This window comes from Limulus polyphemus, unplaced genomic scaffold, assembly GCF_000517525.1.
Source record: "Limulus polyphemus unplaced genomic scaffold, Limulus_polyphemus-2.1.2 Scaffold2838, whole genome shotgun sequence".
NCBI lineage: Eukaryota > Metazoa > Arthropoda > Merostomata > Xiphosura > Limulidae > Limulus > Limulus polyphemus.
In genome coordinates this window covers 76,851-94,235 of record NW_013668448.1, presented here as the reverse complement: position 1 = coordinate 94,235, position 17,385 = coordinate 76,851, and the positions used below count along the sequence as shown (strand labels likewise).

Here is a 17,385-nt window from a genome sequence, read left to right as displayed (position 1 = left end):
TTTTCACCCATGAAACAAATTTTATTTCATAAATTACATCTTTATAAAATATTATTCATGATCAATGTCACATTTATATTTTGACAGACTGCTTCAACTGTACATGCAGGTATGCTAAATGTAACTACCTATAGCGTTTCTACTAATTAAAAAAACATAAACATTACAAACAAATAACAATCATTCATGGCTAGTCTAACTTATAGTAAATATTACTTTTCCCTCGAATATATTTCTAATAATGAGCTTTTAAGAAGATATATAGTAATGGAAGTGCTAAAACTTCTTGGTATATTTGAAGTGAATATAGTTCTATCCCTTCACCTCATGCTATTGAGAGGTTTGATGCTATATTGTTACAGTATAACTTTTACATTGTGAAAATAACTTACAAACTGTTGGGCTTAAATATACATATCCACAGATACTTTTTTATGTTGATATTAAGATTTTGGTGTAGAAGTTGTAAGAAACTTATATCTGCTTAACAACATATGTAATACCCATAAATGACAAATCAACAGAAGTACAAACAACTGAATGGTTAACTGATGATAAGCTCACCAAAACAAATGTAAATTAAGGAAGAAAAGCTTCAGTGAATTTCATTAATGTCAGAACCACAATCATTCAAAACATTACTTAATCCATGACTAGTTGACTAATACCACATGTTTCTAATTCAACTCAACAGCCAAATACATCAATGAACTTTGTAATACTTGACTTTTGTACAGTTTTGTAAGATAATCATTGCACAGACACTTTTTCACTTGTCTTTGATTATTATTATATCTTTGTGTGAAATAAAATTACAAACTTCAGGTTTTGTTATTATAAGATAAGGGAATATTCCCTCAATTTTTTTATATTGAAGTCTGAAAAGGTCTTGAGGCACTAAACACTATTGAATCAAGTATTTTCTTTTAAATTCTGATAATATTAATGATGAATATGATATATTACAATAGCCATTGATTCTTATTACATATAGTTACTTGAAAGATTAGCTGTGTAAAAACAAACAAACAAGTATTTATATTTAAGATTATATAAAAATAGTATAAAAAACTTACTTTATCAAGCCATTCATATTTGTGATACCGCGATGTATAATTTGACATTTACAGACTTGTCTTTATTGGAAAACAATTATATTCTGTTCTTCATTTTTTTGAAGTACTAAACCCTTTAAAAGTTTATCAGTCTGAAATTCCAAATATAATATATAACATGGTTCCTTAATAAAACTATCCAAAACATAATAATTAGACATCTGAAGCTACTAAAAATTAATATCAAAATTTGACAGTTGAAGGCACTAAACTTAGGAATTTCAGCTTCCTGATATATCAGATACCTGTGGTGATTTTTTGGGAAGCTCAACTGTTTCAGACATTGGAGCCTCAGGAAGTGGACGCTTAGGTTTTCTTGGAACTGCTGGTGGTGTTCCTGCTTTAACAGGTAGTGGTGGTGGAGGCTGTGAAATCCAAATATGGGATTAATATCATTTGGTAACAATGTGAAGTTGTAACAATACATTAAGCTGAAAAAATAAACTGTTTATTCTTCAATTCTGTCACTGCCATAGAGATATATGTCACTCCTAGAGCACTGCTATGGGAATGTCTCCTTCTACAGCACTGCTGTGGGAAAGTTCTACACAGTACTATGTGGATGTCCTATACAGCACTGCTATGTGAATATGCTATACAGCACTGTTATGTGAATATGCTATACAGCACTGTTATGTGAACGTCCTATACAGCACTGCTATGTGAATATCCTATATGACATTGCTAATATGAACGTCCAATACAGCACTGTTAAGTCAACATCCTATATGACATTGCTAATATGAATGTCCTATACAGCACTGTTAAGTCAACATCCTATATGACATTGCTAATATGAATGTCCTATACAGCACTGTTAAGTCAACATCCTATATGACATTGCTAATATGAATGTCCAATACAGCACTGTTAAGTCAACATCCTATATGACATTGCTAATATGAATGCCCTATACACTACTGCTATGGGAATTTTTAAATTTTGTAACAATAAGATGTTCACCTGTTTCTAATTTCAGATAAGTAATGAAATATTTTAACATATTTATATTGTGAATCTAAAAATAAAACTGGCATTGGGAAAGTTATTTATCTATAAACATAGCAATGAAAAGAGTTAACTTGTTCCAAATATCAATATTTTAATATATAATTCTTTTTTTTTATTATTATTTAGATATATATCAGTAACTATAACTTCACAATGTTAGGAAAACACGTAGGTTCAAGAAATTAATTCAACACCAAAATAGTATCCCCATAGACTGAGCACTTTTGAAAGGTGGACCTTTTTTCTTCAGGGAAAAACTGATTTATCATGATTTGTTTTTTGACAATTTTGAATTTTGTGCAAAGCTATGTCAGGCCTATTTGTACTAGCCATCCCTAATTTCAAAGAGATATGTTAGATGGATGGCAGCTAGTTAACTGCCAACTCTTGGGCTACTTTTTACTAATGAATAGTGGAGCTTCCAGATGGTTTAAAAGGTGAGTATGTTCTGAGACAGGATTTGAACTCATGATTCCCATATTGCGAGTTGAATGCCCTAACTACCAGTCCATGCAAGGCCAATTTGTTAAGAATGACAAATTCCCAGAGAGTGTATTAGCCAGTGTTGCTACATTAGCCCTAACAGGACTACTGAGCACCATGCAAGTGTACAGTGTACATTTGTATATTAAATTTAAATAAAAATAATAATTCTGTTTCAACAATTTAAAAGGAAAGAAATATTTTCAAATTAATATTTTGTCATTTTGTAACATTTAGTTAGTGTAATTCTTAAAAAAAAGTGTTGTACTTAGAATTCTTTTTGTACATCCCAGAGCATAGGTTTATATTTGCTAGGGAAATATCATCTCTTGAAGATATAATTATCCATATCTTGTTTGTAAAATGATTTTTTTTTCTCTTTTGCTGGTTTTATTATTACAGCTATTCATTTTCATTCTTTTTAGATGCCACACTATGTAATCTAAACTACTATTTCATCACAACCTCCTTGTCAATCTACAAAATTTTACAAAAACAAATAACCAAACAAAGAAACTGACACACATAAATCATAATTGTGTTTCATTGTACTCTGACAGTTTAGGAAGGCAGTAAGCTGGTCCCTCATACTGAAAAGGTTGAGAAATGCTGATCTAAACAGCTGATAACGACAATCATCTCTGGAGATAGCTAAAGGCAGAATTTAAATACAATTGGATAGAGCACATTGTGAACTATTTATGTTAATGTAGAGAGAATAAAGTGGTGTGAGTATTAATATATGGTTTCATGGAAAAGTTACCAACCACCTCCAACTATGAACAAAAGAATCAACTAACAAAGCTCACAAAAGTTAGGAACAAACCACAGATATGGAAGTTTTTTCATAGTTTCTTTAGATGTCCTTTTCATTCCTTAAAATATTTTTATGTTACATTACATCTGTTTGAAAGCTACAGAACTTTTCTTCTATGAAGAGACATATGGTAAGGTTGTTTATATTGAGTGAGTATGGAAGTTGATGTCAAAATATTCTGATGACTCAAATCTTTATTTATTGAAAAAGAACTATTTATTAGATATAAGTTGATCTCCACCAAGAAAATAGTTACCTAGCCTGACCTAATGCCATTTTTAAAAGTTTTGGTCATTGGAAGTGGTGACTACTGCAGTCAGCAAAATAAAGTACCAAAAGAAGTATGGTAATGGATACTGATTAAGGTGAAGCTGACTATAAAATAAAACTTTCTGATTACTAATAAAAACAAAAATTGAAATTCTAGGACAATAGGAAAAAGTTTAATGTTTTCCAAAACATGTTTTAAAACAAGATTTTGAAAATTTTGTAACATAATAAATGATAGAAAAACTAAATAAAATATGATTTTTTTTAATACTCTAACCAAGATACTATTTAGTAAGCATGTTCTAAAGCTTATGCAACTTGGCTAAGTATTTTTACTGTGAGAAGGAAAAAAAATCCAGAAATATCAGTGACACCTTTCTGGTTTAGAAAGAGCCAGTTTAAACTTTAGGAGATTGAAATTTTCTTATGGTGTCTACAAATTTATGTAGCAAAGGTTCTAAAAAATTGAACCCTGAAAAAGATTCTCCTTTGTAAGGGCCATGACAGTAGAGAACTCTCCATGTGATAAACATGCATAAATGTCAATTTTGAAAGAATAAGCTGTGTCAGTAAATTAAATCAATGTAGCTGTCTTATTTTCATCTGATATTAAAACACTGTTTTGTAAATTTTACTATGTTATATATCTATATATATATATGTATACACACACACACAATATATATATATATATATATATATATGTAATACAACTTTTGTCTGAAATGTTTCCTTTGACATCCTCGGTATGTAAAAAACAAAGAGAAGAAAATCATTAAAACGTTTTTTTACTATATTGCTATAATGTTTATTTGACATAATCTTTATTTACTTTTGCACCTGTTAAAATGCATATTTTAAAACAAGTTTTAAGTATGGAGTTTTTCTGTTGATACTATCATTTAGTGAATATAAAATAATTATATTTGTTTAGTAACATTTCAGTTAATTTTGTTTAATATTTTAAAGTGGTTTCAAAAATATTTCTTTTCAAAACCTTTTCTACTTAGACAGTGTATCTATCAGGCAATTTATTGCACGTAAACAGAAAGTACAATACTCTATTACATATATACAAGACAAATACAAATTGGGTCAAGAAAATGATCAACTGGTTTATGATACATCGTGATATATTTGATTCCAGAAAGTAAAAAAAACATCAAAAAACACTTAATCTTTGGTGTCAGAAGAAACACCAACACTAAACTTCAAAAAACAGAATGTGCTTTTGTTACTTCCACAAAGAGAACTCAATTCAAAGCCTACCAACAACTAAAAACTACCATTTCAGGGAATTTAAACTGTAAAGGCACATGTTGTTATTGTTTATTACAGGGTTGGTTTTACCACATGGCCCTCAGGCACAACTTTTGTTTACAATGTTTCATTTAAATATTCCTGATACATAGAAAACAAAAATAGGAGAATTGCTTTAAAGAAGGAAAAACAAAGAACTTCAAGCATGCCCAATTATGCTTCAGTAATGGAAATCTTTTTCATGCAGATCAAATTTTGTATATTGTGTTTATAAAGAGGAGAAAGAGTTCACTAAAATTTCAGACTAGTTGAATATAAACTGAATAAAAAAAAAGGTTAAAAGTTATGCACTTTATTTCTTGAGAGTTGCTTGAATAGTATTATATTTGATCTAAAACTATGTACAGAAGAAATATTTGGTTTTACACCATGCACAAATTAAGTTTCTACAAAATAAAGTTCTTTAACTTGAACGAGAAACCTTACACTCAGGAAATAAGAGGATCAATGTAATGCTAATTCCAATTTTCCCTTCCAAATATAAATGTAATCTAAAGTCCGTTTACCTTATTTTTTAACCTTGCAGATGAAAAGAGTGAGCTCTTCCTGGGTGACATATGCATATCATCAGTAATATTGGTATAATCTGCATAGGCTTGTTTCTGGGGCAGAGGTGGTGGTTTATCATCTACTTCTTCTGACGTTAACAATGGTGGCGAATGGACTGACAGTGAAGAGAAAGATGGAGAAGTTGTACTTGTGCCAAGAGTAAAACCAAACAAGCAAAAGTAGTAAATAAATATTAACAGACCATACAGTTCTAAAACCTTCAATGCCCTGGCCATATAGCCAAAGAAAATTATAAAAACTTCATTAGTAGATACAGATATTGGAGGTAATAAACTGATATTTCTAACCTTTAATACAGTTTTGCTAGAAACATAAATATTTAGGTTTCTTATTCACAATTAGAAATTATGTAGAGTAATTTTTTAAAATGTGTATAATATTTTCTTTGTTAAAACATTCAGAAGGTTGAAAGTTAACATTTTCCTAAACTGAAAATATATTTCCGAAAGATACTTACCTCCACTCACAAAAAGCTTTCTTGACTATTGGTGCAAATGTTTGCTCACCATTAGCCTTGCTACTCCCACTTATTACTGCATACTAACATGCAAATGATCATGCAGCAACCCTCCACCAATAGGAGTGTGACACTACTCCTATCATAAATAGTGCCCACTCTAATCATGCACATGTTAACTACTTCAAGATTGGTCATAACTAACCAAAGCAAATCACACCAGAAGTGGGGAGTATGGGTGGAAATGTGAGAAGGTAAGTATCTATCAGAAATGCATTTTCAGCTTAGGGAAATGTTTTCTTCTGATACAATATCTTGCCTCCTTTCACAAAAAGCTATAATCCCACAATGAACTGGTGGAGGGCTGGTGAGAAGATGATCCCCCTTTAAGAAGCACCCAAAGCAAAACCATGAGGTGTGATAAGGAATTAAAAACAACAAACCAGTGGGAGACCACACCTCTTCTGAGCCAGGTTGTTTGCCCTTTAGTGATGTCTCGCAAAAGTATAAAGGGCAGGAACCTGGAAGGGTCCCAAAATATATATAAATAATTGGACTCCCTGGTGTGGAGTGACTAGGCAAGACAGACCATAAATGTGAGTTTGACCTCAACCAACACCTGGTGGCATCTGGAATGATACCTCAGGTCTGTGGTAAGAAAAGGGTTCTCTACCTTTTACCTCAAAAATGGTAATGGTAGGGATGAGAAGCTCCCACATCAAGAACTCATTTTTGCATGTACGCACCTCTAACACAACCAACACCAGATCCACTGGGAACCAACATCCAGCAGATGGTAGGAAGAAGGAGAGCCCAGGAGGGTGTTTACCTCAAGTCCAAAAGCTGGAGGCATTGGGAGGAGGGTACCAGCCACACACATGTGGGGACTTATGTAGCTGGACCATCTCCAACACCCGATCCCTGATAACTGACATCCAGATGGGCAAACTACAATTATACATATATTTATATGACAGAGTGCTACATCCAACACCTGGCAGCATGTGGAATTGTACATTAGGTCTGCAGTAGGAAGGGTGTCACACCACTGACACTCATAGAATGCCACCCCCTTACTTCCAAACTGAGTGGTGTTATGCACACTCAGGTGGACAGGCCTCCATAGTCCACCACCTCTGTCACTAGGAGCTAGTAAGTGGCAAGAACTGCTGTATTCCACTAGAAGACGGAGGGAAAAAGTACACTGAAGAGTCTGGAGGAACATGGCACTGGAGACAGTGTAATGGGTGACAGCAATACCCTATTTTGAAAAGCACAGTGATCACATTGACGGAGTGCATCATCCAACACCTGGAGGCATCTAGAACTGTACCTCAGTCTGCAGTAGATAAAGCCTCAAATTTCATGGATCATCAGAGATGGGCAGTAATCTCTGACTGCTTTACTCACGTTAGTTCATGAGTTTACGGTCCAGGATGAACAAATTTATGAAGCAAAAGACTGTGAGGTATACCTATGAGTGGTCCTGTAAAACACCCTATTTTAATAGTGGGTATAATATGACCTGGATAAGTGTTATGACATTGTATTTTGAAAGCATAGAGAAAACAGTGATGGAATCAATCAACCAATACCTGGCAGCCTCGGGAATGGTACATCAGGTCTGCAGTAGGAAGAGTTTCAATGTCACAGTGATCAAGCATGTTCACAGGTAGTACAGTGCAGGTTTAAAGAATAAGTATATCTGGTCAGGCAACACTCCTCACAGAGTGGTATCCAAATATGCAATAAAGACCCCTGCAAATAAAAATGAACAGAGTACTTCCTATCACAGACAAACAGTTACAGCACTGATGGAAGGAAAATGCAAACTGAATGAACTGGCAAATTCAACCCAGAAGGGGAATGGGAAAAAGGTCATGGGAGAGGTGAGGATGTCACTGAAGAAACAGACAGACTCGGGAACCACAGAAGGAAGCAGTATGTGTCACACACCCTTGGAGAGCTCTGACCAGGCAAAGGAGGTGGGTGGGATAAGAACTTTCATAAAGGAGGGAACAGGATTATGAGACAACAGGAGAGATGAATGGAAGGAGAGGACCAGATGTACTGATATGACTTTCAGAACCCAAGGACCTCCAAAAGTGGGCCAATTGAAGGAGTTTGACCCCACCAACCCTGACCTTAAAAGGATGGTTGGAGTAAAACAAATAAGGGAAAATGTAATCGAACTATTGGGGTCTGATCCCCAATCAGCAAGAAGTGACACCAAACACTGTGATGCCAAATAAGGGAAGTTGGAAGGTTGATAATGAAAAGCATGATCGTTCACAGTACATGGGGGTTGAGACATACTGATTCCCGAACGAAAATTTGCCCATCCTCCCAAATGGCTCACATGAACCCCAATATCCAGGGGAAGAGGAAACACTAAATAATGATCCAAAGGCTCATCCCCAAGAAGGGCAAAGGTTGAACATAGGAAATGAGATATAAGTACCAAACATAACATAACATACCTGAATAACAAATTCAACAAGGGGAAAAGAGGTGTGGGCAAGTTTCCTGAAATGATATGTAACAAAAAGGCATATTCAGGAGGGGAAAAAAGGCTCTCGAAATCCAAAACTAAAAGATCACTGAAAACCTTGTGAGGGCAATCATTGGTGTGTTCTGATTGTTGCATGAAATTAGTCAACTCCCAACAGACCAGAGCCGTCATTTCATGGACTGAGAATTGTAGTTGTCATGTTATAAAAGACTGTTTAATTTAGATATTATTGATTAATTTATTTTGTGAGCGAATATTTTATTACTGTTTGGTGTTTGTTATAATAAGGGTTAAAAGCAGATGATTGTTGGAAGTTGTGTTTATGATTCATTGATGTTGAGACTATCAAACATCTCATGCAATACACTGATGTCGAGAATATAGAGATTTCTAGAAGGCAGACATATGATTAAATGATAAACATATAAATAGTGTGAAACGAGTGGAAACAGCAGATAGACAATAACAGAAGAGAGTAAAGCTACTAGCAAGGAAAAGTTTAGTGTGAAGTTAGCTACTGTAGAAGTGATAGGCCTAATGATTAACATAGGCCTGACGTTTAATATGTTAGAGTAAGACTAACGGTAGAAAAGGAGATAAGAATAATAATTTATTCCTTCAAAGCATGGTTCTAAAGTAAGTGAATGAACCTGAGCACACTTTGACAAAAGGAACAGAGGATATTTAGAAGAAAGAACACCAAATGATTACGGTAACTCTCACCACAATTGTAAGTATATTACACACAGAACACTAGTGCAATAGTAATAGAGAAGATAGTTCGGCTTGTCAACAGAAATTCTAAAGTAATTGAATAGACCTAAGTGGGCTTTTGACAAGAAGAGAACTATATATATATATATATAGTGTCTGTGATATGTCTATAATCTATATAGTGTGAAAAATTTGTTGTACATATGTTTATCTTGTTCCGAATATGTATATTGTTTTGAAAACATGTGAAATGCGTGCTGTTCATTTATCGTTGAATTTATCATCAACAAGTCACAGACACCTACTGTAGAAGAATTCTAAGCCCAATAACAACACAGCATATATTTATACTGTGTTGTTGCTGTTGGGCTTAGTATAAGTAAAAGCCTTTTATTTTGACAATTGGCAAAAATAAATATATTTTTAAATTCTGACAGTGGTTTTGACTCATTGGACATGGTTGGTAATTCCACTGATGCAGTAAGAGAAGTCGTAGTTGTGACCACCAAAAACTGCGAGTGCAAAACTCCCGAAATTGAAAGAGAAGATAAAATAAATCGTAACTCTACAAGAAACAGGACAAAAAACGTTATTAACAAATTAACTGCACTAGAAATTCAAGAAAGTAAAAACATGTGGATAGGTTAATTAAACTGTGAGCAAAAAAAACATCTAATCAGTATGGCTACCAATCTCGAAGTGATTTACATGTGTATGATTAGAGAGAGTGCTAGTTATGATAGGGGTAGTGTCACACTCTTATTAATGGAGGGTTGTTGCATGTTAGTATGCAGTAATAAGTGGGAGTAGCAAGGCTAGTGGCAAGCGAAAAATTGCACAGATAGAGTGCAGTATGAGTCCAGAAAGCTTTTTGTAAGATGAGGTATGATATCATAATCAGAAGATGAATTAAGATGGATTAGATTCAAGGGTTGATTGATTGTTTTGCAAAAGATATTCAAAAACTTGATTTCTGTTGCAAAACATGGATTTAAATCTTTTTTTTCTTTATAAAGCAAACAGAATTGTACTTAAAACAATAAAGAATTGAAATGTTCATGATAATACGTAAAAACCTTACTTGTTTGAGATTGTGGAGTTTTGGATCTGAAGTGCCCACTGGAAGGTCGACTGAGCCTCTTGTCTGCTTCTGACCGTAGGGGACGATGAGGTGTTAACTAAAAGTAGTTTTAGTGTAAAGAATTAGAGCAAATAAACAAGAGTGATTAGCCTGGTTTAGTTTTAATTTATATGAATACACATAATTTTATTATTTCATTAGAGAGGAAAATTCTGAGGCTGTACAACTTTAAAATTACATATAGCAATCAGGTTTTCTTCAATTCAGGTATGCTACTCTGAGAGTGCACTCTGAGCAGTATTAGTTCAGCTACAAAATTTCATACACTGAAGCTTGACATGCCTTTAATGAGTTGTTAGATGTGTTTGACAGACACATGGCATTATCTGTTCTCAACATAGAAGACAGTTTGACAAGATCAGCTTCCCAACTCAGGCTTTCTTTATCTGTAATTCAATGTTGGTCATGGTATGGGCTTTTTAGTTTCCCTAATATCTTTTCATGTTACAGTAATTAATTTGTAATTCATGCCTATCCTAAACCAACAATCATCAGTATTTAAAATCAGAAATATTAAGCATGTAAGGAATGAATTCAAACTACCTTGTTGTTACATAGATTATTTTTTCTACTGAGAAAACAGTTATAACCAATGGAGTGAATGTGGAAATGAAGAATGTGCTATTCAGGTACACTGATATTTTACAGAAAAGTAACAAATATCTGCAAAATGCAAGTTCCAGAAATGTTATGCAGAGAACATACACAAACAGGAAAGGAAAAACAGGTAACACAACTGAACAACTTAAAATGTTTATCATAATTAAAGTGTATGTGTAAACTGTCACTAGCTTGCTTTGGATTTTGGTACAACTCTCACTGGCTCTTAGAGCAAAGAGAAAGTTTCCTTAATGTCTAACAAGATGAAGACAGGATCAAAAGAGAGACTTGGAGTAAGAGAGAGAACATCATGCAAATATCTCACTTTTAATTCAGATCAGAGTCCTAGTGTTGTTCTCCCTTAATCTTTAGATCACCTACTTCAATGATCATTTTGAATTAAAACACATGAAACAAAATATGATTGAGCTCAGTAAAATTAAAATACATTAGACAAAATTGAACTGGATGCAAGATTCAATAATAGAATCATAAAACAAAATTAGAGCACAACATAATACAAAATCAAATAAATATAAATGAAATAATGCTATTTTAGATCATAATACAAGTGAACCGAAAGTATGGACTGAACAAAACTGAATGCAAAATTTATTACACAAGAGATCATAAATAAACTCAAAGCACGAAATAATCATAATGAAAATCAAAAATCAAATTGCACATTATATGAATCATAAAAGGCAAAAGAAGGCCATCAAGGTTCTTCAAAGATCACTACCTTTTGGCAATGACCTTGCAGAAAGATTTTCTCATTTTCAGCACACCTCTCTGAAGGCTCATAACCTCTTCCTGTAAGCATAAAGTTTCTTAACAAAGCTGATATTTTTATCCAAGAGGTGCCAACATCAGTGTTGGTATGCTTCCTCAGCTGGCCAAGCTCCTTCTGCAATAGGGCCCATATAGCCTGGACTTAACAGTGATGATGCTAGTGATTGATAGCCTGTAGAGTTAGAGTTGATGTTTGCAGAGGTTGCATTTGTGGCTATTGGTGGCAGCTTGTCTAGTTCAATGAGTGCTGTAGATGTGAGGCTGCAAATTTCCTTTTTTTGCCCTTTTATAATTTTTGGCAGTCAGAGAAGACATCCATTGAATTGAGCCACTTAAGGACTTCCTGGGGGTACAACATCTGGTACTATTAAAGACTTCCATGCAGCATAATGCCTTGTATTCCATGCATCTTGCTGCTGATGCTTTGGGGAAGTTAGAAACTTATCTACCACCAATTTTATACATGTTGAATGAATAACTGATGGACCTAGCACCAGAAATGACCCACATACTATCTTTACTAGGTGGCTTAGTTGTGGCCTCTTCTGTTTACTATGCAGAATGCTTTTCCATTGGTTCAACAGCTTGCAGGTGTAAGTTCTTCCTAGTAGTCAGCAGCATTTTACAGAGTGCCTCCAATTCAGCCATTAGTAGGCCATGGTATGGTTTGTAGTGTCTTTAGGCTTTAGCTACTGGTCAGGATTCAAAACATGATAACTATTACTTAAGGATCCTGTTTTTATATGGCAAAAGTCAAGACTAAGAAAGCCAGTTTAATCTGTGACAGGTCAGAAGAAAGGTAGTAAGGTAAGGATAAGTGTTATAAACCAATCTTTTGTCAGAATGTAATAAAAGCAATAACAACTACATCTAAAGAACAAATTTGTTCAAATTCTAGAAAATATATATGTAGCAACTATGGAACAATGCACACACTATTACCTTAGGTAGACCCCAGGCAATGGTTTTGCTGATCAGCAACTATATCCATCTCACAAATAAGTGACTTCTTGCACTATTATCTAGTTATCTAAAAAACAGAGCTCCTGTCCACACTTCTGTGATCTACAGATACCAGAAAAACATCCATTGAACTGAGCATCTTAAGGACTTCCTTGATTTATGGTCTTAATGACTGCTTCAATGCGTCGTGGAAGACTGTCTACTAATTTCTGGTAGAAAGCTGGTGGTATTGTGCTCCACTCCTCCTTTAAAGCATTAGTAAGCTCCATTACTGAAGAGGGCCATTTTAGCCTTGCCCTAATTCTGCATTCAATTTCATCCCAAAGATGTTCTATCAGGTTGAGGTCAGGGCCACTGCAATGTTCCAATGTTATTGTCTTCAAATCATGCATTCACAATTCTTGCTTTGTGACATGGAGAGTTATCATGTGGGAAAGTGTAAGGGCCAGTACAATAAAATTGCCACAATGTAGGACTCTGCATTCATGGATCCATGCACTGTGACCAGTGGACCTAGTCCATACACGAGAAGCACCCTCAGACCATGATACCACCACCTCCAAACTTCATTGTTGGGACAACACACTCAGATAATAAGATTTCTCCAGGCATCCTCCATACCCAAACACATCCATCAGACTGGAAGAGCATGTAGAATGACTCGCCGCTCCACAGGACCGATTTCCATTGATCCATGGTTCAGGTTCAGTGTTCCTTGCCTCATGCTAATCGACAGTGTGCATTTGTTTTTGTTATCAACTGCTTGTGGGCTGCAATTCTTCCATAAAAATTCATGACATGTAGCTCTCAATATGTTGTGGAAACACTTATAGAATTACCTGTGGCTGCTCGCATCTCCAAATACAGATTCTCTACAGTCTGATGGCGAGATGAGGTAACCAACCTTCTCAAGGTGTGTCAGTTCCTGTCAGTCAGTATTTTACACCTATCTGGTCTTTTCTTGGGGTCATTGTCACCTGTGGACTTCCATTTCTTCAGCAGATTGTGAACTGTCGACTTGGGAATGTTTAATTGTTGTGCAATAACACGTACAGATAAAGCATTTCATAATATTCACAAAGTTTGGTAAAAGACAAATCAAACATATTTCTCAATCAAAATGACTCAAAAACAAACAAATATGATTTCACTTTCAAAGACTAAGTCCCATAATCTAAGGACATCCCAGCTGCTTTAAGTGCAAGACATTCCTTTAGTGACACCAGAGAAAACAATATTACAAGCCATATAATTTATTTGCCTGAAAGTTTTTGTATATGTATATATTACATATGTGTACATATATGCAGACCAATTCACCTCACAAAAACACTTTTTTGTATTATCAAAAGAAAAAAAAATTATATACTAATGCACACACACACACACATCTATCTCATTATTATGTATTAATTAATGCAAACTATGGCATATAGCACCATCATTCAGTGGCTAGCCAGGTGCCCATAGCAACTGACATCAGCATCAGATGAGCTCTTAATTAGTGGTAAAGCACACATAGGACCACAGGCACCAATTAAAGAGATAGACTACTCCAACTCAAATGACATCACAGAAGTAAAAGTAATTACAAACAGAATTGGCCCTTTCTGGCATTGTCATCCATCCAGATACCATCATTTACAAAATACATGCCTATACACACAATCCAATACAGTAGGCACATATTTGTTCTTTCAGTACTGCCATCTAGAGGTTCTGAAAAATACAATACATCAGACAAACAACAACAGCTAGGATGATTCTATGAAGGAAAGAACCTATAAATATTTTCCAGAGTTTTCCACGATACAGCAGCTTTTTCCCTTGGGGCAGTACATATTGTATAATGGCAACACCACTGCTCTGTATCTTGATCTGAATTTGGTGAGAATGTTTGTGAAACATTACTTGTATTGTATGGAGTTCACCATCCAAATAGACCATGTGCCACTGAAATTGCTAATGAACTACAAAAAACTTGAAAGTATGATTGTGCACTGCATAATGCTAGGGTCAGTTCTTTACTGCTGTGATTTCTGCAGGATCAATGGACACTATCCTTGCCTACTATGTGATCTTCAAACTCTATTCCCATATGCATATTTTTCTGGTTTTATTTCCAGCTTGCATCTTTGACATACTGGATATCATTCTTAGGATCTCAGCAACAGCGTAAAATGGCTGAACAGATACTAGTATGTCATACACATAGATGAGACATTTCTTGCATTTGCAGTATTCTCAGTGGAAGTTCCTTCACCTTCTCAAAAGTTGCAGGTGCATTATACAAACCAAATGTGCAAAATTCATACTATCCTTCCCAAGTGCTGAAAGCATTCTTTGGTGTATTTTCATCACCCAGTTCATCTTGTGAGTAACCAGAAGCCAGTTTATTCAACTACTTGGAATCCCCAATGAATCAGAAGTAGTAAGTGACTATATTCAGTCTCTTCCATAAAGTCCTAGTCTTATGTTTTGTGAATGAGTTTCTGTTGCAGCCTAACTTCAGTTAAGTAATGCCACTTGACTAATAAGTAAGAGCATTAATTAACTAAGCAAAATTATTTACAGATATTTTACGAAAACTGCTAAAGCACTGAAAGCATTAAATAATTTCCATGCAGTATGTTTACAAGGTATTTACCACATCCAAAGCAAGATCATGAAAACTAAATTTTCTGAAAAAAGATGTTTTTAGTAATTGGGGCAAATCTTTTTTTTTTTAATTTCATACAGATAGATTTTCAAGTACGTTTTTTAGCTATTTAACTCTCTCACTAATTATTAAAAACCAAAATATATTTTGTCTCATGCTTACCATTAATGAGGCTTTTGAGATGCAGCATAACCTAATGTTTATCTTTCTAATGCTAGCATGATGAAATTAAAGCTTCAGGTAGAAAACTTCTTTTATTGTAAAGATAATATGAATTAAAATAATTGTAACTGATGTTTCACTTCTAAAATATTTTAGGTTTCAAACAGACCTAAGTAGAGGGAGCTGTGCAATTTTGTTAACTAGCAGACATGAATAATTGTTATACAACAAACAGGTCCTAAACTGTAAGCACTTTTGACAAAGAGGGAAGGTATTTGTTGAGCCTGATTGAGTTCCAAAGCTATTAATGATAAGACCAATAGGTAGTGTGATTAATTTATGTTTAAGTGAAAATGAATGTGAGATTCTTTGCTCATATTAATAACAACTTTAGAAATGTGATACATCATGAAAAGTGTATATACATCTATTACTTAATGAATACAAAATACTTTTCTTTAATGGAAAATTTTACATTTATCATTACATAGGTATTTAAAAGATGTAAAGCCAGAAATGGTATTTACGGAACTCCTGAGTACTTTCAGCTTCCAAGTATTTACAAAATAGACAACTAAATATGTTAAAATTACCTTTATCACAATATGATTAATGGATAAATGATGTGTCAAAATTATTTTACAAGGATTTAGCTGCAATTTTTGATAAGTTATAAATCTCAAACATATACAAATAATAAATACATTTTACAGAATTATTACCAGTTGATTACAAGATGAAAGAATTATTTAAGCAACAGATAACAACATATATACTTACAGATGATATTTCACATGTTTAATTAAATAAAATCCAATTAATTAAGAATGGACGAATTAACAAATAAGGTTAACATATATGCTGACAACATATATTTGACAGAATTAGTACCAGTTGATGATGTTAAACAGAGCTAATTCTAGTACATTAAAGAATAAAAGCATCAGTTTTAGAATAAATTAATGTATGTACAAACAATTTTATAACACTAACAATACTAATACCAGTTGAGTAAAGAATAGAAGCACATCAGTTAAGAACTACAATTTAACGTATACTGACAGACGACATTTAACAGAATTAATAACAGTTGATTAAAATGTGGAAAGATGAAGTAATACAAGTTAACAAATCTATTTACCACTGATGACACATTTAGTACCAGTTGAATAAAGAATTGAAGAATTAGTTATGTAACACATATTACATTAAAATCATAAATAATATTCAACATTAAACTGGTACACAATTAAAAAACATGTAGAGTCGTCAACTTTTTGAAGGCCATAGATAGGCTTAAATAAAATGTTTTTCAATTGTGTACCAGTTTAACGTTGAATATTATTTATGATTTTAACTTTATACACAAGTGCCAACATACTATAATTACATTGTTACAATAGTTGTTGACATTTGAATTAATACTAGTTGATTAAAGAATGGATAAATCAATTTAACACAATTTATATTTTAACATAATTTATATGTACTGACATTTGACAAAATTAACACCAGTTGATTAGAGAACAAAATGACCAGTTTTAACACAAGCTAGTATATGTACTGACATTTGACAAAATTAACACCAGTTGATTAGAGAACGAAATGACCAGTTTTAACACAAGCTAGTATATGTACTGACTTTTGACAAAATTAACACCAGTTGATTAGAGAACAAAATGACCAGTTTTAACACAAGCTAGTATATGTACTGACATTTGACAAAATTAACACCAGTTGATTAGAGAACGAAATGACCAGTTTTAACACAAGCTAGTATATGTACTGACATTTGACAA

At 33.7% G+C, this 17,385-nt stretch overlaps 1 protein-coding gene across 1 annotated transcript in view; it reads right to left on the bottom strand.

Annotated features, from left to right (window-relative positions):
- Positions 1-378: 378 nt before the first annotated feature.
- Positions 379-17,385, bottom strand: part of LOC106468024 (dedicator of cytokinesis protein 1-like) — a gene marked incomplete at its 5' end in the record, with an annotated part of 80,466 nt that continues 63,459 nt past the window's right edge. The window contains 3 exons of the mRNA XM_013928422.2: positions 379-1,480; positions 5,523-5,680; positions 10,351-10,447. Coding sequence (XP_013783876.1) covers positions 1,337-1,480; positions 5,523-5,680; positions 10,351-10,447 — 399 coding nt within the window. The remainder of the gene's footprint in view (positions 1,481-5,522; positions 5,681-10,350; positions 10,448-17,385) is intronic.